At 38.9% G+C, this 24,556-nt stretch overlaps 1 protein-coding gene across 3 annotated transcripts in view; it reads left to right on the forward strand.

The window, feature by feature from the left end:
* Positions 1-24,556, forward strand: part of LRCH2 (leucine rich repeats and calponin homology domain containing 2) — a 102,247-nt gene that overhangs the window by 15,545 nt on the left and 62,146 nt on the right. For all 3 annotated transcript variants that reach the window (XM_040468511.1, XM_040468512.1, XM_040468513.1), the window contains exons 2-3: positions 16,047-16,191; positions 20,624-20,750. In XM_040468511.1, coding sequence (XP_040324445.1) covers positions 16,047-16,191; positions 20,624-20,750 — 272 coding nt within the window. The remainder of the gene's footprint in view (positions 1-16,046; positions 16,192-20,623; positions 20,751-24,556) is intronic.

Consider the following 24,556-nt stretch of genomic DNA (forward strand, 5'->3'; position numbering starts at 1 on the left):
TTTTTTTTTTTTTTTTTTTTTTTTTTTTTTTTTTAATCTGGATGCTTTTTACTTGTTTCTGACTTAATTGTCCTGGCTAGAACTTCTGGTAGTACAATGTTGAGTAGAAATGGTGAGAGTGGAAATTCTTGCCTTGTTCCTGAATTTAAGAGGAATGCAGTCAGTCTTTCACCATTGAATATGGTGTTAGCTCTGTTTTTTTCATAGATGCCCTTTACTAAGTTGAAGAAAGTGCCTTTTATACCGAAGTTTTTGAAAAATTTTTTAAATCACAGTAGGGTGTTGGATTTTTCAGATGCTTTTTCTGTGTCTGTTGAGATGATCACGTGGGTTTTGTCTTTTACTGCATTAATATGGTATGCTTACATTGATTGTTTTTTTGTCTATTATATCCCCCTTGCATTCCTGGCTTACTGCTCTTCAAGTTAGTCTTTTTTTTTTTTTTTTTAATATTTATTTATTTTTGAAAGAGAGAGAGAGACAGAGTGTGAATGGGGGAGGGGCAGAGAGAGAGGGAGACACAGAACCGGAAGCTGGCTCGGATCTGTCAGCACAGAGCCCAACATGGGGCTTGAACTCACAAACCGTGAGGTCATGACCTGAGGTGAAGTCAGTCGCTTAACCGACCGAGCCACCCAGGCGCCCCTCAAGTTAGTCTTATACTGCCCCCAGACTCCACAGTGCAGTCTCCCAAACTACATGCTGTTCCTTGACGGTATCATGCACTTCTTTTTTTTTTTTTCTTTTCAAGTTTATTTTGAGAAAGACAGAGCACGAGCGGGGAGGGGAAGAGAAAGAGGGAGAATGAGAATCCCAAGCAGGCACCACGCTGCTAGCACATTAGCCCGGTGTGGGGCTCAAAGTCACGAAACTGAGATCGTGACCTGAGCTGAAACCAAGAGCTGGACACTTAACTGACTGAGCCACCCTGGTGCCCCATATCATGAGCTTCTAGGTTTCCATGTTTTTACCACCTACTGTTAAATGTCCTTCTCCTTCTTTTCTACCTTGTGAATTCCTATTGATCTTTTGTATCCCAGATCAGGTCTTTATTTGTTTCCTGTCTTCTCATCTTCCACATATAGTGATTACTCTATGCTTCTGTTATAACAGGTGTGATCCTTTATTGCAATTAATATGTTTCCTTTGTTGTAGCATTCACCATCAATTTAATAACTTTTCTGGAAAGAAAACTTCCACAATAAGCACACACGTGGATTTCAGAAATGTTAACATTAGAAGAAAACGGGCATTATAAAATCGAAGAAATATGGTATTTGTTTACATTTCCTTTTACTGATTTTGGAGTTATTTGAATGTAGTTACTTTGCTGCCACTCCAGCACTAAAGTAGAGTGTGTGGTTGCATAGTAGGTGTTTAACACATTTGTTCAATTAAGCATCCTCCTTACCCTGAATGCCTTTTCAGTTCTCCCATAATTTGTCTATTTCTTTTTCCTCTATATTTCCCACTACTCATCTGTGTACCCTGTTCTCCAGTCAGATTGGACTTCTCATTGTCTCCCTGATGTTGTTTTAATTATTTTGTTATTGAGGTACCAGGGTAGCTCAGTTGGTTAAGTGTCCGACTTCGGCTCGGGTCATGATCTCGCAGTTTGTGAGTCAAGCCCCGTGTCAGGCTCTGTGCTGACAGCTCAGAGCCTGGAGCCTGCTTCAGATTCTGTGTCTTCCTCTCTCTCTGCCCCTCCTCCAGTCACGCTGTCTCTCTTTCAAAAATAAACATTAAAAAAAAAATAATTGCTTTGTTATTATTTAAAAAAATGAAAAAGTATTAGAAGAAAAGAAATACGTTTATTTTTTATTTTAGTTTTTGAAAGTAGGCTCCATGCCCAGCGTTGGGCTTGAACTCACGACCCTAAGATCATGAGTTGTGTGCTCTACCGGCTGAGCCAGCCAGTCACTACAAAAATAAGTTTATTATTGCTTCATACGCAGAAATATGATTATTTAATTTTTAACTATTGCACATTAGCTATAGTTTTTTTTAAAGTTTATTTCTTTATGTTTTTAATAACCTCTAGACCTAGTGTGGGGCTTGAACTCATGATCCTGAGATCAAGAGTCATGCTCTTCCTAAAAAAAAAAAAGTGTATTTATTTTATCTATAGTTTTTGTATATTGTTATATTGTAGCATGGGATATGTTTTTATTTTATAATAATTGACAGCTTTTATTTATTTGTTTGTTTGTTTGTTTGTTTATAGACTGTATGACCAACATAGGGCTTGAACCCACGATCCCGAGATCAAGAGTTGCATGTTCTACCAAATGAGCCAGCCAGGTGCTCCACAGAATAGTTGACTACTTTTAAATATTTAGGTTAACTAATAAAATTGATTTTTGAAAACTGTGGTAGACTCTAAGTCTAAAGTTCTCTTTTGGTCAGCAAAAGAGCGGGATGCAGGATTAAAGTGAGAGATGGCTAATGTCTGGAAAAAGACAAGAGCCCCAAATAAGGGTCCTTGCCCTGTATTTATTCAGATCAGAAGGCTTACAAACGTGATGGGCGTGCACAAAGAGACAAAGGAACAGTGAACATTAACTTGGGGACATGAGGGAAAAGGGGGGTTTTGAAGATATACGGTGTTTGGGGTTTGGGTCAGTTACAAAACAAAATCCTGGCACCGGGCAGGTGGGCAGATGGTTGTTGAGGGCAGACAGGAGGCGCTGTGCTTGTTTATCTTAGCTAGCCTAGGGGATGAGACAGATAGGGGGAATAACCTCAGGGTTAACAAGGCACCTTTTCTTTTGTTAACCATCTCCACTGTGGGCTCCTTTGCCTGCAGCACAGCAATCCATAGTCCAGTTTATCAGTTTACCTAACTTGGCCCTTCCCTCCTGTGAAAGCAGCTTTTCTGCTATAGTACTAAATTGGGGGGCATTTTGGCCCCGCACGCCTGATCTGGTTTACGTCGTATACCTTTGTATTGGGAACCTTTGCGCCCGTTCCTATTTTGGGTTTTTGCCCCTCCCTCTCTATTCTGGGGGCTCTGCATCCCCTCTCTATTTTGGGGTGCCTTTACACCTCCCTATTCTTAGTGTGCCAATCTGGTTTACCCAAACTCGGGTGTGAGCATCCTATGGCTTTGTATTTCTTTGTGCCTTGTTAACCCATTGGTGTAAGCCCGGGGGATTCCTAAGCCCAGCCCCCACAGAAAATATTGAATTATAAAATGTTTTGAGGATTATTATGTTGGTTTAACAAATTCTGTTTTGAAAATTACATTGGTAGATGAAGTCCCATAAAAATTGGGAGATAAATGCACATTTTATTATTAGATTTAGCAGTTTTCTTGGTAGTATAGTTCTAAATTGTTTAAAACTATATTTTTTGCATGTCTTGGTCCAGTACTCTGTTCTTACATGATTCGTCTGTCGTCCTCCATTTGCCTTAGGCAAAGCTAAGGTCTACACTTCCGAGTTGCAAAGTTTATCATCCTCAGTAGGATCAGAGCTTAAAGGCCCTCATAAACAACTCTTTATATGTTCAGTGCTTCTCTTGTAAAAAGCCTCATCACCTCATCGTTGAATTTTCTCAACATTTATCTGTGTAATGTTGCCATAAAAGTCTTCCCATTATAGTCTATTGTACAGTCTTCTTCCAAATTGTTCTTCCTGAGTCTTACTTATGCCAGTGTTCATTGAAGAAAAATTTTTATAGCATTTTTTATGACGGCCTAATAGTCTATTGTATGAATGTACCGTATTTTATTTAACCATCTTCTACTGTTAGAATTTTAAGTGACTATTTAATGTGAGTAGACAGCCAGGTGCAATTGTATTTTTGGCTTTAAATTGCTTGCCCCGAGAGGAATTTAAATGCTTTGAGGGCAGATACAAAAATTCCCTATAGTGTTTGGTTCGGTGTTGTGCTTCTCTGCAATGGTTGTCAGATTTCTGGATTTAAAATTGTGGGGAGGTCATGGTATATTGTGGGCACATCATGGTATATTCTTTTATGTACGGACTTCTTGTTCTTTTTTACTAAAAACTAGTGGAATGGCTCTGCCACGGTACCTTGGTGATCTTGCACATTTCCTCATAGTCCACATACGCCGGGCTCGACCACGGTCTGACCCATATCTTGGGGGAAGACTCCTCCCCGGTACAGGGCACATAGACAGATGACGTGAGGTCATTTTTTATCCACCTCCCTATCTTGTGGGAGTTTATTATCTTCTTCTCTCATTTTGGGACGTTGGACATCCAGGTATAGCTCTGAGCATAAAAGTGCAGAGCTGCAATCCAGTCTAGAATTGACGTCTCCAGAACGGGCGGCCCACTGTGCCTGTGGTCTGTCACTTGGTCCCTCCCTCCAGTTTGGTTGTGTCCTGTAGGACTTGAGACGTGGGGGACTGATAGCGTTCCTACGATGCTTTCTCTGTTAGCAGTAAAGTGCCTGTGAATTCACTCGGTCTTACTGGTAGCTGCCAGTGTGCTGCTCTGTAGGCATTGCTTGACCACTTACCACGAACGGATGGAGTCTTCTTTGGCCTGGTTTGTGGAATTTGTCATTACTTTGTGATTAATGTGCTGTAACTCGCTTTTAATTTCCGCATCCAGGGGCGCCTGGGTGGCTCAGTCGGTTGAGCGTCCGACTTCGGCTCAGGTCATGATCTCACGGTCCGTGGGTTCGAGCCCCGCGTCAGGCTCTGTGCTGACGGCTCAGAGCCTGGAACCTGCATCAGATTCTGTGTCTCCCTCTCTCTCTGACCCTCCCCGTTCATGCTCTGTCTCTCTCTGTCTCAAAAATAAATTAAAAAAAAAATTAAAAAAAAATTTCAGCATCTGATATTTTAGTGCTTTGTTGTGAAACAGCTCGAGTAAGCATGATCTTTGCTGTCTAAATACAGTACTTTTTCTTAAAGAGCACAGTATACTGCTTATAAAATTCCTCATAATCTGGATTCATCAAAGATGAAGCAGTTAGTTTTATTTAGGATGGTTTTGTATCTATTTAGCTTGCTCTTGGATTTGTTGTTGTTGTTGTTGTTTTTAACCCTCCTCAAAGACTACTTTTTTTAAAAAAGATAATTCATTAGCCATTCTTTTGACACTTGATCTTAATCAAAAGGCTGAGAAGCGGTCATTAGCCTCTTTTTTTTTTTAAGTTTATTTATTTATTTTGAGAGAGACAGAGTGTGAACAGGGGCTCGAACCGGTGAAACCGTGAGATCATGACCTGAGCTGAAATCAGGAGTTGGTCCACTTACGGGGCACATGGGTGGCTCGGTCAGTTGAGCCTCTGCCTCTTGATTTTGGCTCAGGTCATGGTCTCGTGGTTCATGAGTTTGAGCCCTGCATCTGGTTGCATGTTGGCAGTGTGGAGTCTGCTTGGGATTCTCTCTCTCTCCCTTTCTCTCTCTCTGTCCCCACCCCTGATCTCTCTTTCTCTCAAAATAAAAAGATTAAAAAAAATTAACAAAGAGTCAGATGCCTAACTGACTGAGCCACCCAGGTGCCCTTAGGACTACTTTTTTTTTAAGTTCATTTATTTATTTTGAGAGAGAAAGTGCAAGTCAGGGAGGGGCAGAGAGAGAGAGAGAATCCCAAGCTGGCTCTGCATTGTCAGCACGCAGCCTGTTGCCAGGCTTGAACCCATGAACCGTGAGATCACAACCTGAGCCGAAGTCAGACGCTTAACCAGCTAAGCCACCCAGGTGTCCCCCCCCACCACCACCCCAGGACTGCTTTTTGAAAGTAAGCTCTACTTTATGAGTACTTTTTGAGCCCAATGTGGGGCTCAAACTCATGACCCTTTTTAGATCAAGAGTCACATGCCCTACCTACTGAGCCAGCCAGGTGACCTCCCCCACCTCTTTTTTGAAAGAACTACTTTTGTTTTGGAATCCAAAGCCTACTATTCTGGGGAGTCCATTTGATGCAGACTGTTCTCTTATTACATTAGATTTTTCTTTTCTCATGCAGTAGGAAGCTACTAAGGTGTCTAAATTAAGACAAATAAAAAGTATACTGTATAAACGTATCCTATCTCTCTGTCTCTCAAAAATAAATACACTTAAAAAAAAAAGAAAAGGATTGACATGAGAGCATGATTTTGCCATTAAAAGTTGCATACTTTCCTGGTAATTTAATAAATTATGATGTTTAGTAGAGTCAGTATAACATGACTCAGCGTCATGTTATAGATGATAATGTGTGATAGATGCTTTGTAGGAGGTTGTGGTAGCAGGACCAAGTTGTGTCCCATCGGAAGAGAAGATTATATATAATACCAACTTACAAAGCCTGTAACTGTCTGCACATACCATTTTAATGAGTGGGATGTATATGGTTAGAATTCAGTTTACCTTGTGTAGTCAGTCGAATACCTTTAAAATAGTATAATGTTGTGTTTTTCTTATAACAGAAACGTTTATTTATTGTAGAAAACCTGGAAAATAAAAGCATAGGGAAGAAAATACAAAATACTCCGCATTCCACCAACCTTGAATAAATATTAACATTTTGGTATATTTACTTCATACTCCCACACTCCCTACCTTTATATGTGTATGAAGGAGCGTATAAAAGGTACTTTCTAAAAATGTACCTTTTTAAAGGAAACGGTTCATACTGTGTATACAGCTTGATATTTAAAATGCTCTAGTTATTTTGTGAGTATTCTTATTTTCATATTTAGGAATTAAATTAATTTAAATTAAATTAAATTTAATTTAATCAAAATTAAATTAATTAAATTAAATTAAATTAAAATTAAATTTTTAAAGGCTGCAAGATCTTCTACTTTAAGTATATACCATATTTTACTTAGCCTTTACCTACTGTTGGACATTTAAGTTGTTTCTAATTTTCTACTGTTTTAAATAATCCTTAAATGTACATAATTTCCTTTTTTTTAATTAAAAGGATTTTTTAAGTTTATTTATTTTGAGAGAGTGCAGGGGAGGGGCAGAGAGAGAGGGGGACAGAGGATCCAAAGTGGGCTCTGTGCTGACCGCAGACGGCCCCATGCAGGCTCGAACTCAAGAAATGTGAGATCATGACCTGATCCGAAGTTGGACGCTTAACCGACTGAGCCACTCAGGTGCTGCCAATGTACATAATTTCTTATATATCTTTATTTGGTTTCAAAAATTGCTAGAGGTTGATTTCTTGGATCATTGGGTATGAACATTTTTCGGGACCTTGATTCATATTGTCAAATTGCCTTCTAGACAGGTTATCTCATTTTGAAATCCCATCAGTGGTGTATGGAAATGCCTTGCCAATACTGAGCGATACCTTTAAAAACCTTTACATTTGATGAGTGAGTTATGGTATCTTATTCTTTGCATTTCTTTTGATTGACAGTGAGGTTGAACATATTTTCATGGGCATCTTGGTCATTGATTATTTTTCATTTTTGATTCTGTTTATGTCTTTGGCCCAGGTTTTACCTATGAGCTATTGGGATATGTGTATACATATATATACACACACACACACACACATATATATATGTGTGTGTGTGTGTGTGTGTGTGTGTGTGTGTGTGTATATATATATACATTGCTTTTTTTTTTACTTCAGTTTTCCTTTCTTGTTATGTCACTAAATCTAGAAATCTTTTCATTTTTGAATCATTCCCTTATTTAATGCTTTGAAAGTCCTTCCCCATTCTAATAGTGACTATTCACTACAGTGTTTTTCTGGTTTTTTTTCTGGTTCATTTTTATCTTTTTCCTCCATCTGGAATTTATTTTAGTAAAAGTTATATGATGAGGCTATAACATTCGTCTTTTGAAAATAAAGGTTTTCCAAGAACCATTTAATAAATAATACTGCATAGATTCATAATGCCAAATGTACAGTAGAATAAGTCTTCATAAGGTTTGAAGTATAGTGTCATTTTTAAACATTACTTTGATGTTGGAGTGTCATTGCACGGTTAATCAGTCGTTATTTCTTGGCGAAACTAAAACACTTCACAGGATTTCCTACAGATAACTGCATGGAGCTGCCCCCTCCTTTTTTTTTTTTTTTTTTTTTTTTTTTAAATAAAGTCTCATACTTCCACGTGGCCTAATAGTTGTATGACTCACAGTCCTTTTCTCACTGAGCATGCATGTAATCTACCCTCTGGTTAGCAGCTGTGGTTTCTCCTTGTAGCATCTGTTTTTGTTTGCACCCTTAACTTCTCAAAGTGCGTGTGCTCAAAAAGAGCTTCCCAGTGTTGGTTGCTGTAGGCCAGTGAGGTCTGCCTGTTATTGTTTCTCATAATTGTTGGCTTTAAAGCATTTTTTCTTCATTTTTTTTTTCACATATCTACTTGACCCCCTTTTTTTTTTTTTTTCTCTCCACTGTACTTACGGTCAGCAATTTAACTCACCACGGAGCTTAGAAATTCTGTTACCCATACGTCTTACTCATTCAACAAGGCTTCAGAGTTTTAGATGGACTTTCCATTATCTTGTCCCGAATGACAGCCCAACACCCTTCTAGGGAATACTGAATCAAGAAATCACCTGTCTTTGCAGAGGGCATCTGTTGAAAGCTCCAACATCAGAGTCTCTGATACTTCAAAGACACTCTCCATTCTTGCATCAACAGACAGCTGTGATGCCTCCTGGTTTCTTGTTGCTTTTGTTTTTAGTCCTGACATTTCTTCTAGATGGAAAAATAGGTAAGGAAGCATTCATATTTGAGAGCATATTAATGAGATTTTACATACTGTAACTGCTTACATTTGAGTAATATGTGTTGCCAAAGGGCACAGAAAATTTAATTTTAAAATTTTCATATTAGGATACATGCTTTTGGGTTGGTTGATTTTTATCCACACCCTAAAGACATAGAATTCTGGTACATATTTTCCGTGTCATAAGAATTGAATATAATGATCAATTTCTATCATTTTATTTTGTATCTTTATTAGCATATATATATATATATATATATATATATATCTCACTAGGTGCAAGTTGGTAATTTTCCCTTCATTTCTGTTGTTTCTTGGGATTTTAGGTTTTTCATAGAAGATTCACTCCTTTCCAATATCTCTGAGTGAGTGAGGAATAGTAAATAAGTGACTTTGGCGATGTTTTATAGGTAGTAATCAGTAGAATCAGAATATTCAGATCCAGTTTAGTGCTCAGCTGCTAAATAGTGGCTACCTTTCCCTTTTCACGCTGTCAGTCTTTGTGTGAACTTTGAGATACACTCCACGAATGCTATAGTACTGGTCTCACCACAACAGCTTTATAAAAATTACAATTTTAGTAGAACTAAGTGGGTGTGATTCTTTTTGCATAGCTTCTTTCAGTGAGTTGTTATTATCTAAGTAGATTATATTTGGTGCTAGAGTGAAACAATAATTGGGATTACTTAGGGTTGGTGTCTGACTGGGCTTTTTACCTACCTTAACACCTAGTGCCTAATTCATAGTGCTTAAGAGAATTTTGTTTGAATAAATGAGTCCAGTCAGAATGCTGCCCAGGAAATAAAGAGAATGGGGCTTAGAAGGTGAGGATCAGGATTTGCCTGCCTCTATCACAGACAGTAAGTGCAGGACAACAGCGAACTTGAGAATTAAGGTAATTGTTTTACCTTGTATAGTCTCTGTGGTGAGGCTGCAACTTCAAATCCCTGCTTGATAAGGAATGTACATGGTACTATTGGGAGATAATTTTCCATGGGCTTCATGTTTCTGCACAGCTTGTGAATGAGGCACTAACTGCTCTTTGTTCAGGACTGTCTTTTGGAAAAAGGAGATAGTTTCTCTCTGGAGAGCAAAGGACAGTTGTGCTTAATGTCTAGTATGAAGATACTGCCTCCCTTTGAACAAAGTGCATGCATGCTTACTGTCTATTATAAAAGATTTGGTTCTCCCAGCTCAGAGTTCCTCTCCTATAACACGATATACTATGTGGGTAAGCATTCATCTGTACTTATCTGTGTTGCCCTGGTGGGATTTGGGAGGCAAGGAGAACTGATAAAAATATGCTGCTTCTGCCACCTGTGAGTAATACAGTCCTTTGTCTCACAGGAACCTCCTACCTTCATCCAGCATCCATACAACTATGTTAGGCTAACTCGTTGGCTTGCAAGTAGGATAAAGTCTCAGATTCTTCAGAGTTTTTGACAGGTACTCAGCTGACTGGTTTTGCCTATAAGATGTTACTTACCTTTTGAAGAAACTTGTTTCATTTTCTTTAATCCTTGTTCATTGGATTGGTTAAAAATACTGAAAAATTAGTAGAGTCCACTCTTCAAGGAGCCAAGAAAGCTATGTGTTGGCTCAGACCAAACACTTCTGAATTGGTAAGTTAGGAACAGCTGAGAGCTTTATAAAGGTGTTCATTATTTTCTTAATTAAAAATTGGACTTGAACTAAGATTTACACACTGCTTCCTATTGCAAGAAGTAACCTAACCTATGAATGTGGCTAGGAGATTGAGAATTTCTCTGACCCTGCTTTCTGATTCCAGTGGAACAGAATATTTGAAATCTGGGACATGAGGTCATAATAGTGTGTTGAAGGAGTGGAAATCCACACATAGAATGTGGGCTTTGAAGTCCCATCTGAGTTTGGAACCCTGGTGCTGTCGGTTATTACTAGTTTTTTAACATTGGGCGTGACATTCAATCTGTTTTTGATTCATACATATAATGTGGAATAATATCTACCTTACAAGGCTGTTACGAGGATTAAACATAATTATGCAAGGCCTCTAGTATTCTGATCTAGCATATGCAGGGTGTGTGTGTGTCAGAGAGAGAGACAGAGACAGAGAGAGAGAGAGAAATAGTCACCCCAGTTCCACTTAGGTTATTGTTGGTGTGAATTTTGAGTTCTCATTTCAAATTATTTCTCCACTTAATCCTCATGTTTCTTTAAAAAAATTTTTTTTTTATTAAGTAAACTCTGCCCTTAACGTGGGGCTCAAACCTATGACTCCCGAGATCAAGAGTCACATGCTCTTGCTGACTGAGCCAGCCAGGTGCCCTCCTCATGTTTCTTTAAGCAGAAAATTCTATGATGATATCTCTGTTAATGATGAGGGTGTGTTCCAACAACATGCTTCATTATTAGATATTTTTCCAGAGGTAGAAATGTGTCAGATTTTCAGATATTATCTAGGATTGTTTTAATAAGAGGGGCTAGAGTAATCTATATTATTAAATATCACCTAAAGAAGACTCACGCATCTTCGTTTAAATTTCAACAATTTGACAAAAACCGTACACTCTTTTGTACATGGAATAAGATCAAACTATAATTAGTATAATTACTATGGTATAATAGTATAATTTCTGAAAGCCGTTTTCTATACCTTGGCAGGAATGCCAGCCGGTGGGCCAGGAATGGCACTGGGCAGCTTGGGGGACAGCAAACAGATTTCCATTCCATCTGACTCCTTTCCTTCCTTCCCCTGGCTTCCTTGACCTCTGAAGCCCAAGAGTGATACAGGACATAATTTAGATCAGATTATGTAAAATGACCTATTACCATCTCTAAAAGGCTCCTCGCAGTTGTACCGGGAGAGGTTTGAAGGAAGGCAGGAAACAGTACACAGCAGTCTGTCTGCTGTTGAGTTGTTGCCAGTACTGCTTGGTAATGATTTATGATTAAAACCAAGACAAAAGAAAAATAATTCAGTGGTTATAAAGGTGCTTATCTCCAAGGACACTAATTAACTGAGATATCACCTTCCTGCCTAAGGAAGAAAAAATGTGCAGCTATTTCATTTAAAAAAGAAAAATTGCAGGCATTCTCTCATTACTTCTGATAAACTATTTTGATGAGGAGTGTGTTAGTTTCCTGTGTCTGCTGTAACAAATCACCACAAACTTGGTGGTTTAAAAACGGCAGAAGCTTATCATTTTTTTTTTTTTTTTACAGTTCTGGAGGCCAGAATAGGCAATGAGTCTTATGGGGCTAAAATCAAGATTTCAGCAGTGCTGTTCGCCCTCCAGAGGCTCTACAGGAGAATTCTTTCCTTGCCTCTTGCAGCTTCTGGCGGCTGCTGGCATTCTTTGGCTGCACCGCTCCAATTCTCTCTCCATCTTCACACGGCTTTCTCCTCCTATGTGTGTGTCCAACCTCCCCGTGCCTTCCTCCTATCAGGATGCCTGTGGGGGAAGTTAGGGCCCACCTGGACAATCCACGTTAGTCTCCTCAGTGCAAGACTCTTAATTATATCTGCACGATGTTACCGCGTAAGCGTTCACAGCAATTAGGGCCTGGTGTCTTGGAGGGCCACCATTCAACTCACTTCAGGAAGATACAGAACGAATTTTAGTTTTCTTTTGTGTGTGTGTGGGGGCGGGCCCCACGCAGGAACATCTTTATAATTATCTTTTCCCAAGTCCCGTTTACCCCCAAAGAAGGCAGGCTTTATAAGGCTGCTGTGAGATGAACGTCCCCATAAGGAATAAATTAACGGTTTGTTTTCTCATCTTTGGATGGAACCGTATTAAATACGATACCAATTCTGCATGTGTTTCTTGAGTATGTTCGTTACCAGTCATGTTAGTCTAGGTGCCCAACTGTACGTGTTAATTAAATGATTTTGAATGTTGTAAAAATTCCTTTATGTTTTCATTGTACGTCGCAAGATGAAACATTTAGAAGTTAGAATTTTATCCATTGTATCTATCTAAAAGTCCATTTGTACTTTTTTGAAGGAAAATGTGAGCTGCTGTTAGTGTGTGATATGTCAAGAAATTGAGATACAGATTGTTTTGTGTTATTCCCTATCTTTCTTTCCTTGGTCGTATTTTTTTCTTTTGACATTGTTATTCTGTTTACCGAATTCCTAGAAAGGATGTTTATAGAGATTTAAAATCCGAAAAACCCTAGAACAAGATATTCTTAATTAAGGGCTTGATAATGGCTTGAGTTTTAATTTTGAGTTTATTATGCTTTGATTTCACTCAATTAAATTAGAATAATTAATTGTAATTTTAAGTGGTGTTTACTAAGCAAGTATATTAGCTCATCCAGAAAATAGGTTATTATTGCAAATTTAATTAAATTCCCTAAGGGAACTCTCAATATTACTTGGTAATTTAACTAAATAATCTTTTTTTTTAGAGGGGAAAGAACATAAAGCCTCACACAATAATATGTAACTTATTAAAATAATGTGTTCATAGTATTTAAATTATTTTATTAAAATCATTGTTTTTATTAATACTGATATTTTGGCTTTTTTATATTGTCAGGAAAGAAATGCACACTCGTTTTGTTTCTCTTATGTTTGGGGCTACAGTTACGCATCAGACCAACAGTTAGCTTGTCTGCTGATAAAACAAATCAAGAATAGGATTATGAGTGCTTTCACCTTGTAGCCGAACAAATAGTAATTTTGATATTTTTTTTTCTGTCACTTTTTAGAGCACTCTTTCTCTTGACCATTATTTTTAGTCTTCTCTGCTTGCTTTCCCCCCCTCTACTCAGCTTGTAAATATTGGCTATCCTGATGGCCCATTGGTGAGCTTTTTCCAACTCCATACTCTGATGTTTGGTGATGTCTTCCATTTCTATGATTTTTATAGTACTGACCACGTTCCCACCACTTTCAGTTTTATATATCCATCCCAGACCTCATTTCTGAGATCTGTAATCATCTGACTAACTCCTCCATTGGCTCTCTTTCAGATATCTCACATTATACAGATATGAAATAGAATCTCCGATTCTAACCTCTGCCTCAAAAAACAAAATAAAACTTCCACCAGCAGAAAACCAAAAATCCTGTTCTACCCCCACCTCTTTTATTAAGTAGCATCATTTTTAGTTGCTTAGGCCAGAGTCCTGGATGCCATCCTTGATTCTTGCCTCTTATGTATCCCACATAGACAATCACTTGCCCAATCCCTGTTAAGTACTAATGCCAAGATACATTTCAAATTCTACCTAATTTTCTTATCCTTATTCTTGGCAATCTTAATTGAAGCTTCCATCATCTAGCTCTAGGACCACTGTATTATTTATGGGTATATAATACTTATACAGAATAATGAACTAGGCAAAGTTTGTTTTTAGGATTTAAAATTAATTGTAAACCGTAATTTTCAACTCTTGGGATTCTGAAGTTACAAGAGCAAGAGGTAGAACCCTAAATGTAAAAGAAACATCCTAAACTAAAGAAATAATGAATTCATTTGTCCTCCATGATGCTTGGGTATCCAGAGGAAGTAAGCCAGGATATTGAGAAACTTCTGTTTCAAGTTCAGAGTTTGGTTTCTAGTAATTCTGTCTATCCTTTTATTTAGTCATTCAGAATCTTACGGTTGTAGGAAGAAGTTTCCAAATTAATCCTCAAATAATCATAACTAATGTTTTCTTTTGCCTATTATAAAATTTTACATTAGGTGAGTACGTGTTTATACACACACAAACATATATTAATACATGTATATTAATATTCCAGATAGGAATCTACTGTATTGCTAAGTAAATGGGTCTCATTCTTCAGAGTGAGGAAGTTGAGCATTGATAGGAGGCTGTTCTTCTCATGAGGGCAGATCGCATGCTAAATGATACATGGTGGGTGAAGGTACACTATCGATGTTCTCCCTGACACAGATAAATAATATTCTTATGTTTTTAACCAAATAAGTATAATGAATTAATGTAAGCAAAGGGAACTTCTCTGATGAGGTAGCAGTGGTTCTCAACACGCGTAGGGGGGTTTGAACCCCAGAGGACATTTTTTGGCTGCCATGATTAGATGGTATTAATGGCATCTTATGGATAGATGGCAGGGATGCTGCTAAATATCCTATAACACCCAGGATAGCCTCACACAACAAATCGTCATGCCCCCTAAAAGGTCAGTAGTGCTTCACTTAAGAAACGCTTTTAGGGTATTTTTTTCAACCTGCCACATGATGTCCTAAGTTTTTTTCAAAATGCCATTTAACAAACCTTTAAAGGAGGTGTAATGGTTATAATAATTCCACGATTTTATTTTTGTGAAAATTGAAATGAATGGAAGTATATTTGTGTGTATGGGGAATAATTTCGGAGAGGAAGGAATCAAGAATGAATACCAGGTGTCTGGCTTGTGCAACTCAACAGGAGGATGTTGGTGACATTACCTGAGATAAGAGAAACAGATGTGAGGAAGAAGATCTTCAGTTCGGATTTTTACAGAATCTGTACAGATTTTGTAGAATTTGAGGTGCTTGAGAGTTATCAAGAGAAGTTCTGACGATCAGAACATAGGTGTTGACACAGAGCTTTAATTTGAAACTTGTCGGTATATAAAGATTATTTTGGCCCTGGGACTGGGTGGAATCATCCGCTAAAGTGTATATCTTAAGATGGAGAGAATATCTTGTCACAGCTCTTAGGAACATCGACGTTTACAATACAGACAGGGGAAAATCTAGCAAGAGACTAATAAGTAGCCAGAGAGATGATAAGAAGTGATGCAGAAATGTAGGCTTCTAAGCCAAGAGACAGGAAATGTTTCCAGGTGGATGAGTCATTAGTGATATGGAGGCTGTTGGTGACCTTGATGAGCATGAAAGTGGAATAGAAACAAAATTACAGTGGGTTGAGAAATGCATGGTAAGTAAGAAATTTAGATGTGTTGTAGATTTATGTAAGTTTGGCTGTGAAGGAGGAAGAGGTGGAGGAGGATGTGGGATCAGCGGAGGACGTTTTGTGTTTTTGAAAGGATCGGAGAGAATTCTTCATTGGTATTTTAAAAGATAAATTTTAAAGCTATCAAAGCGTATCAAGTACAATTTGTTAATAAATAAGCTTTAAATGAGTATGTTTCTACATGGGTTTTTTTTTTTTTGCCTTTTTGGATAATATTTTATAATATTGTATGTATGTACGTATGTATGTATGTGAGCTCTACACCCAACTGGGGCTTGAACTCACAATCTTGAGATCAAGAGTCACATGCTGTACCGGCTGAGCCAGCCAGGAGCCCCATATTTTATGATATTTTAAGTAGTTGCTTAGGTTCTAAGTGATTCAGCAAGTATGAAAATAATTCTGTTAATTGTTAATAGATACAGGTTTATGTTTGATACTCAAATACTACTTTTCTTTTTCAGATCTTTCGAGAAATCGTTTTACAGAAATTCCTTCTGATGTTTGGTTATTTGCACCTCTTGAAACATTAAATTTATATCATAATTGCATCAAAACCATTCCTGAAGCTATTAAAAACCTGCAGATGTTAACATACCTTAACATTAGGTAAGGAAACCTTTTTTTTTTTTTTTTTTGTAGATTTTGTTTTTTATTACGGTTCTAATCCTTTCCAGTAACAAAGGATTGTGTTTGGTTTGGCTGTGTAACCCATATTTATTTCAGCAGTGTCTTACTTATATTTGTTACGTGTTCACATTACTTTATAGGTTTTTGGTCTTGTTCTTGAGAGTATTGCTTCTCAACCTTTTTTTTTTTTATTATTTATTTTTGGGACAGAGAGAGACAGAGCATGAATGGGGGAGGGGCAGAGAGAGAGGGGACACAGAATCGGAAACAGGCTCCAGGCTCTGAGCCATCAGCCCAGAGCCTGACGCGGGGCTCGAACTCCCGGACCGCGAGATCGTGACCTGGCTGAAGTCGGACGCTTAACCGACTGCGCCACCCAGGCGCCCCGCTTCTCAACCTTTAACCTGCACAGGAGCCACCTGGGGATTAAAACATCTGATTATCTGCACATCTAGCGAGCCCCCTGGTAATGCCAATGCCTGCTGGTCCTTATCCCTTTGGGTAGCAAGGCTTTAGAGCAGAAGTATTTTTCTGAAACCATAGCACCACACTACAGATTTATTTATATGCATCCTCAGAGTGAAACATTATTATTATTATTATTTTTAAGTTTATTCTTTATTTTGAGAGAGAGAGAGAGAGAGCAAGCGCAAGCAGGGGAGGGGCAGAGAGAGAGGGGGACAGAATCCTAAGCTCAAAGCCCGATGAGGGGCCTGAACTCACGAACCATGAGATCATGACCTGAGCCGAAACCAAGAGTTGGGCACTTAACTGACTGAGCCACCCAGACGCCCCTTAAAGTGAGCCATTATGAAGAAACAGTTCTTGAGCTCTGTTTTTCACACTCTTGTGAGTTCTTGTTGCCACTTTAAGGATGGATGGATTAGGATGGGAGCGTTGGAATGTTAGGAAGTAGATAACAGTTGATGTTAATAATGCTTACTGTGTGCCAGACATTACAAATACGTTATCCATGTTACATCATCTCCTCAGCAGCATTTTGAGAAAGGTACTATTATTATCCCTGCATTCCGGATGAGAAACTGAAGTGCAGAGGGAAACCGTATGCCCAAAGTCGTGTGTGTGTGTGTGTGTGTGTGTGTGTGTGTGTGTATGTGTACACATATAGACACACACACACACACACACACACACACACACACACACAGCAAGTGGTAGAGCCAAGATTCAGATCAAAGCAGTATGACTGTAGAACTCTCTTTCTTAGCTGTTACCCTCTATTTATACCAGTCACCATTCAATAAGTATAAGAAAAAGATTGTCCTGTCAAATGAGTGACATTGAATGGAAACTGGTATGTTGTGACTTATGCTTAAGATCATTTTCGGGGCGCCTTTGTGACATGTGTGGCTCTTGATCTCGGGGTTGTGGGCTTGAGCCCCATGTTGGGTGTAGACATTATTAAAAAAAATCAAATCTCCAAAAAAAGTAGAATCATTTTCTTGCATTCCTTTTTTTTTTTTTTTTTAGTTGTAAGGGTCATTTCTTCCCCCTCCTTAACAAAATGACCTGTCTAAATTCCCATATAGGGAAGTGGGAAATACTAATACATATAAGTAATAATGCTCCTTCCTCACTGCGATGTATTAATCCTTCTGTGTGTCTCCCTCAGTGACGTCATCTAGCAGTACTTAACTATTTTAGCTGAAACTTTATACTTGAAAATGTGTGAGAGGAAATTCCTTTCATAGATGTAGTCATTTGGGTTGCTCTTTTCTAATTCTCTAATATCTCCTTGGCCTGGCTTGGGGGAGAGGTTTGAGGCAAGTAAGGCCTTAGTTTAAGTTTTGTCTCTGTTTTGGTTTCAGTTTGCTCTTTTATGGAAAAAAGTAACTTGTCAAAAATTGAATTTCTATTTGAATAGAAATGTATGGTAATCTTAAAATAGTTTCACTAAAACTTTCTCTGATTCTTTGCTGTTTTGATCTCTAAAAGTCACCTCCCGATTTCTGTGTATAGTCACAAACAGTTTTGAACAAACTTTATTGAAATAACATTAGTCCTTGTTTCTGATTTCTTTTGTCTCTAAAACATGGCAAAAAAGTGAAGATTAATGACTTAGTAGCTGTGTATAAAGAAATTCGACTCTGGGGGCGCCTGGGTGGCGCAGTCGGTTGAGCGTCCGACTTCAACCAGGTCACAATCTCACGGTCCGTGAGTTCGAGCCCCGCGTCGGGCTCTGGGCTGATGGCTCGGAGCCTGGAGCCTGTTTCCGATTCTGTGTCTCCCTCTCTCTCTGCCCCTCGCCCGTTCATGCTCTGTCTCTCTCTGTCCCAAAAATAAATAAACGTTGAAAAAAAAAATTAAAAAAAAAATTTAAGAAATTCGACTCTGGAGAAAGCTGACTGCTAACTCAATGAACCTTCTTAAAGGAGGAAAATAAGCTTTTTTTTTTTTTTTTTTTTTTTTTTTTAAATAAGCTCTAGGCCCAGCGTGGGGCTTGAACTCACAACCCTGAGATCAAGAATCGCATGCTCTACCCACTGAGCCAGCCAGGTGCTCCCCTCCCCCCCCAAAATAGACCAATTTTTAACTTTTTTTGGTCTGTTATTTTCCTCACTTACTTTGTTTTTTATTTTGGTGAAAATACCTTGAGAAACTTGTAAGATGCTTTTTCAGCTCTTTCTTCCTGTGTGCTCTTCCCTTTTTTAGAAGAATTCTGTAGGAAGATCCTTGTGTGCTCCACAAGGGCACCTTCCCAAGGATTCTATTTGATCCTGAAAGCGTCAAGAATTGTAACAAGCTCCTGGCATATTTGACATCCCAGCAGCCTGGCCAGGATTGCTGGTCTAGGGGCATTGTCTATTTTTTTAAGTCTGTTCCTTGTGATTAAAGCCAATCTAGTATTTCTGGATGTCCTCTGCAGGCATAACATGGGGAGGGAGAGGTCCTGATGTTCTTCCTTGGGCTGCCACTGGGTTTTTGTTGCTGTGTTCGTTCCGCACAGTGCTAGGTACCGGTCTATCACTGCCACTTTGAAAAACAGGAAAAATAATAGCTTATTTTTATGAATACTTGTTAGTGTGTAAATGTAATGGTATACTTTATATTTTTTTAGTAGGGGGATTGTCTTAGTCTGTTTGGGCTGCTATGACGGGATGCCATGTACTGGGTGCCTTGTAAACAACAGAAACTTACTTTTCACATTTCTGGAGGCGGGAAGTCCAAGGTCAAGGCACCGGCAGATTTGGTGTCTGGTGAGGACCTGCTTCCTGATTTCATAAACGGCCGTCGTCTAGCTGTCCCCACTTGGCCGAGGGAGCAAGGGAGCTCTCTGAGGTATTTTTTTTTATAAGGGCACTAAACCCGTTCATGGGGGCTCCACCCGTATGACCCGATCACCTCCCAAAGGCCCTACTCCCAGAGGCCATTACATGAGGGATTAGGTTTCAACATTATAATTTTGTGGGGAACACCAACATTGAATCTATAGCAGGGATCATTTGGGTCAGTCTGCATTGGTATGTGAATTTGACCCACCGTACGTACGTTGAGGGGAAGGACCCCAGAGCCTTACTGCCCAGATTTGAATCCTGGCTCTCCTATTTCCCAGCTGTGTGACTTGGAGCAGTTTGCTTAATCTCTTTTTGACTGATTCTTCATCTGTAAAATGGGCATCGTGATATTCTCTCTCTTCCTAAAGCAGGTTGTTGTGAGGGTTAGCGAAGTTACCTCATGGGAGGTACTCCGACCGTGGCCCGACACGTAGTATGTACTCAATAAATGCGAGTTGTTGCTATATTTAGGTTAGTTGTTTCTAATGTTAGTTGTGCTATATCCACAGAGATAGGAATGTTCTGTCAGCTTTGATCCGAGATAACAGTGTGGGTGGGCCCTTATACCATAAACTCATAAGAAAAGGGAATGGATTAGGGTTACTACATGTTTTTGAACGTGTAGCCCCAGTCATTCTTTTATAAATGTTTTAACATGGTGGCATGTGCAAACTTATCCTTGGGACTTTTCCTTAGGTAAAGGTATGGAGGTATTGAATGCGGTGAAATGAGACCAGAGAACAAGGTTGTGGCATTTTCTAGCGCAGAAGAATGATTCTGGGTTTGGAGAACTGATGGCATGTAAGACAGTATCATAGGTGACAACACAGGCTTTGCAGTCTTCTGTGACTGGGCAAGTCACTTAACACAGTTGTAACCTTTGTTTTCTTATTTGTATAATAGAGATAGTGCTGCTAACCTGCCTTACGGGGTTAATGTGAGTATTAGAGGAGATACTACATTTAAGGCTTTTAGTATGATACACAGTAAGCACTCATTAAATGATAGTTATTATTTGGTGAAGCTTTTTATTTACTTTTGAGGTGATTTGTTCTTTTTCAACAGAGCAGAAATTTCAGACATATCTCATAATGAGACTCTCTTATTCTTTTCAGTCGAAATCTTTTGTCAACATTGCCAAAATACCTATTTGACCTTCCCCTTAAAGTTTTGGTCGTCAGTAATAATAAACTGGTATCCATTCCAGAAGAAATTGGGAAGTTAAAAGACTTAATGGAATTGGTGAGTAAAACAGTTGTATCGGTCGTGTATGATAATGTATTGTGTGTAATATGCATAACATGCTTTTGGAAGATTGCTTTTTATGGAATTTCAGTGCAATTTTTTTTAAAGAATAACTTGGTATGTGCCTGTGTTCACCGTAGTAAAATTTTGAGATCCCATTGCTTATGTCTGATTTTAGCTCACAGCCACATTAAGAGCCTGGCTGTTTCTCAGTCCTAGTGAGATCAGAAGGTTTGCTTATAAGCTTTGAGAAATGCTTTTCAACCCAGTAAGCATTTGTCTGTGCATTTTGGGGGCAGTAAAGGTCTTCGACCGGGGCTGCTATGAAAGCCTCAGAGAAAGGGAATAAAGGAAGAGAGTGTAATGCCTGCAAAGTAGAATGAACAAAATAGCTCTCGCGCTTCTATATTCTCATGTGATTTTACAACACTTTTGGGACCAAGATAGAAAGAGGCCATTGTGTACAACTGATTGTAGAAATAAAGGAATAAAGTAATTACCTTGTACAGGACATTTTAGGTATTAAAGGACATTGAACTTTGAGAGAAACATAATTATCTCCTCAAAACATTGGTCCGTTTTCTCATCTTTCTGTTACTTTCTGGAGGGGCCAAGGGCAGGCCAGGATGGGCACTTTGGCATGCTTCTTTTGAGTTAAAAGCAATCCATCCAACAGATTTAGGAAAAGTTCTTTAGTCCCCCACCTCAACTGTCTAAATTTACAGTGGAAAGGAGAGCCTGTACCAGGATAGGCACTATTAACAGAGGTTCCTCTTTGCCTAAGAAAGTTATTTGAGGGGCGCCTGGGTGGCGCAGTCGGTTGAGCGTCCGACTTCAGCCAGGTCACGATCTCGCGGTCCGTGAGTTCGAGCCCCGCGTCGGGCTCTGGGCTGATGGCTCAGAGCCTGGAGCCTGTTTCCGATTCTGTGTCTCCCTCTCCTCTCACCTTCCTGCTAATAATGCTCTTCCTCCTTTGTATCCCCAGACTCTTACCCCTCTCCTTAGCTCAGGATGTCATATAAGCCTCTTCTTGCCTGTCTTGGGAATTTCACGTTGGTATGGATTCTCCGTACTTAAGAAACGGGATTTCATTTTCTCCTGTTAATTTGTCTCATGTCAGTTTGATTCTTAGTCCGTCTAGAAGGACTTTGGAAGGCATTTCTTTCTCGCCAATGCTTCCACCTCACACAGTATAGCTTGCTGTTTATTTCTATTTTTTGTTCTGTCTGGAGTAATGCTTTCCTGATATACGGACATTTTAAAAGTATTCTTAAGTTTTGGGGTGCCTTGGTGGCTCAGCTGGTTAAGCGTCTGACTCTTGATTTTGGCTCGGGTCATGATCTCACCGTTTGTGGGGTTGAGCCCCACTTCAGGCTCTGCGCTGACAGCACGGAGACTGCTTGGGATTCTCTCTCTCCCTCTCTCTCTCTCTCTCTCTCTGGCCCTCCCCCCCCTCGTACTCTGTCTTGCCCTCTCTCTTTCTCTCTCTCAAAATAAGTAAACGTTAAAAAAAACCCGAAAGTATTCTTAAGTATGACTTTATTATGTGTGGAGGGCCAAAAGTTTTTTTGAGGAACTTATCCATGATTCTTCAGTGGCAAATTAATGTGCAAATAGAATGTTATGAACAGACGTTTCAGGAACATCATCCTTTTATTTCTTTTATCCAGTAATGAATACCTGCATGTGCAATTATAACACAAGGAGACTGCCTTGAACTTAGTCCTGTTACGTTTTAGAACCATAGAATTTTAACCACTTGCTATCATAGGAATCCCCAACACATCTAGTTGTACGTTTTCAGTGGTGGATAAATCTTGTGTGTGTGTGTCACCGAGGCGTCCTTTATTCTCTTTTGCAAACCTCCTATTTGTTATCTTTATTATTTCGAACTAAAATACACACCCCCTATCACTTTTATCCATTGGTCCTGGGACTACCATGTGAAAAAGTATAGATAATGACAACTTTTCTTCCCTTTAAGTATTTGTAATCTGTCATGTGTTTACTCTCCCATTTCACCAAACTCTAAGGCCTATTTTTCTGTAGTTTAAACATCTTTATTACTTTTACTCCTTTCTATATTTTCTGTATATCTGTTCTTCATTACTTTTTATTTTTAGCTATTTAAAAAAAATTTTTTTTAACATTTATATATTGTTGAGAGACCGAGCATGAGCAAGGGAGGGGCAGAGAGAGAGGGAGACACAGAATCTGAATCAGGCTCCGGGCTCCGAGCTGTCAGCACAGAGCCCGATGTGGGGCTCAAACCCATGAACCGTGAGATCATGACCTGAGCCGAAGTGGGACACTTAACCGACTGAGCCACCCAGGTGCCTCACTATTTTTAGCTATTTTTATCCTGAAAATGTTTCCCTTTATTAAGGTCCCTTTTAACATTATACTCACAAATGAACAGAAGATTCTAGATGTGATTTAACAAATTCATAGTAAAAAGGGGACCAATATTTAGCTTGACCCAGACACTGTTAATATTTCTTTTAAGTGTATTTATTTTGAGGGAGAGAGAAAGAGAGAGTGTAGTGAGTGAGGGAGGGGCAGAGAGAGAGGGAGACAGAGAGAATCCCAGACAGGCTCCACGCTGTCAGCGCAGAGCCTGAGGTGAGGCTTGAACTCATGGACCTTGAGATCATGACCTGAGCTGAAGTCAAGAATTGGACGGTTAACTGACTGAGCCACCCAGGTGCCCCTAGATATTTAATATTTCTAAAGATTTTATAAATATTATACTTTAAGATTCTGTGGCTATGTAATTTCTTTTTCTTTTTTTTGTCATTTAGTTTTGGCCCTATGTTCTAAATTATATTACATGAGATGGTTTTGGGATAGATAAAATTTTAAGAATATTTAGGATTTTTAGAATTATTCTAGTATTTTTAGTTATTAAATAGAATATTTTAAAGCTACTAAAGATTGTATTTTACTAGACACTATAAAAATATCATGCTTTTATTTAAATTCTTGAAATCGGTAACAGTGGATAGATAGCATTAAGATGGCTAATTGATAATGGTAAATCACGTAATGAATTTGTGGGTATTACCTGTCATTGGAGTATTTCCCGTGACACCATTCCGCAAGAATGTGGTGGGCAACTATAGTGCGATTCTGTAATTAGAAACGTAGGAAATCTTCTCAGGTCTCCAATCCCGGCAGAGTATTTTGTAGAGTACCTATTGGTGAGTGGGTCAGTTTTTTGTGTTTGGGTTTATTTCTTCTGGGCGGCTATCAAATTTCAATGGATTTTTTTATATAGAACTCTCCAGTATTGGATACTTTTTGCAGGAAGCAATAGTATTAATTTAAAGGACGTTTTCTCCAAATTTGATTATCTTTCATTTGGATAATAGCCTATTCTCACCGTAGCAGCAAAGGTCCTGTCAAAAATAGAAGTCAGATCATGTCATACCTCTGTTTATAAGTTTTTGGTTCCTGCCCACACCTCTCCGAGTAAAGGCCTAAGTTGTACCCCTCCCCCCAGTTTAGTCTCCTGCTTGCCCGCTTTCTTCTAGTGACACTGAATTTCTTACTGTTTTTTAGTACAAGTCAGGCATGTTTTGCTCACGAGCCTTTTTACATTTATTGTTCCTTCTTTTTTTCCTTAAGTTCCTTCTTTTTTGCCTTTCTTATATATTGGCATGGCTCATACTTTCAGCTCTGACAAGACTGCTCAAATACCAGCTTCTCCATGAGACAATCTAAATTCAGCACTTAGAACCTGGTTTAGCAAATAGTATTTAATGAATAGATATTGTTGAATGAAGGTGCCTTAGGTATAGTTT

Source organism: Herpailurus yagouaroundi, unplaced genomic scaffold (genome assembly GCF_014898765.1).
Source record: "Herpailurus yagouaroundi ecotype Mexico unplaced genomic scaffold, PumYag 67700, whole genome shotgun sequence".
NCBI classification, from domain to species: Eukaryota; Metazoa; Chordata; class Mammalia; order Carnivora; family Felidae; genus Herpailurus; species Herpailurus yagouaroundi.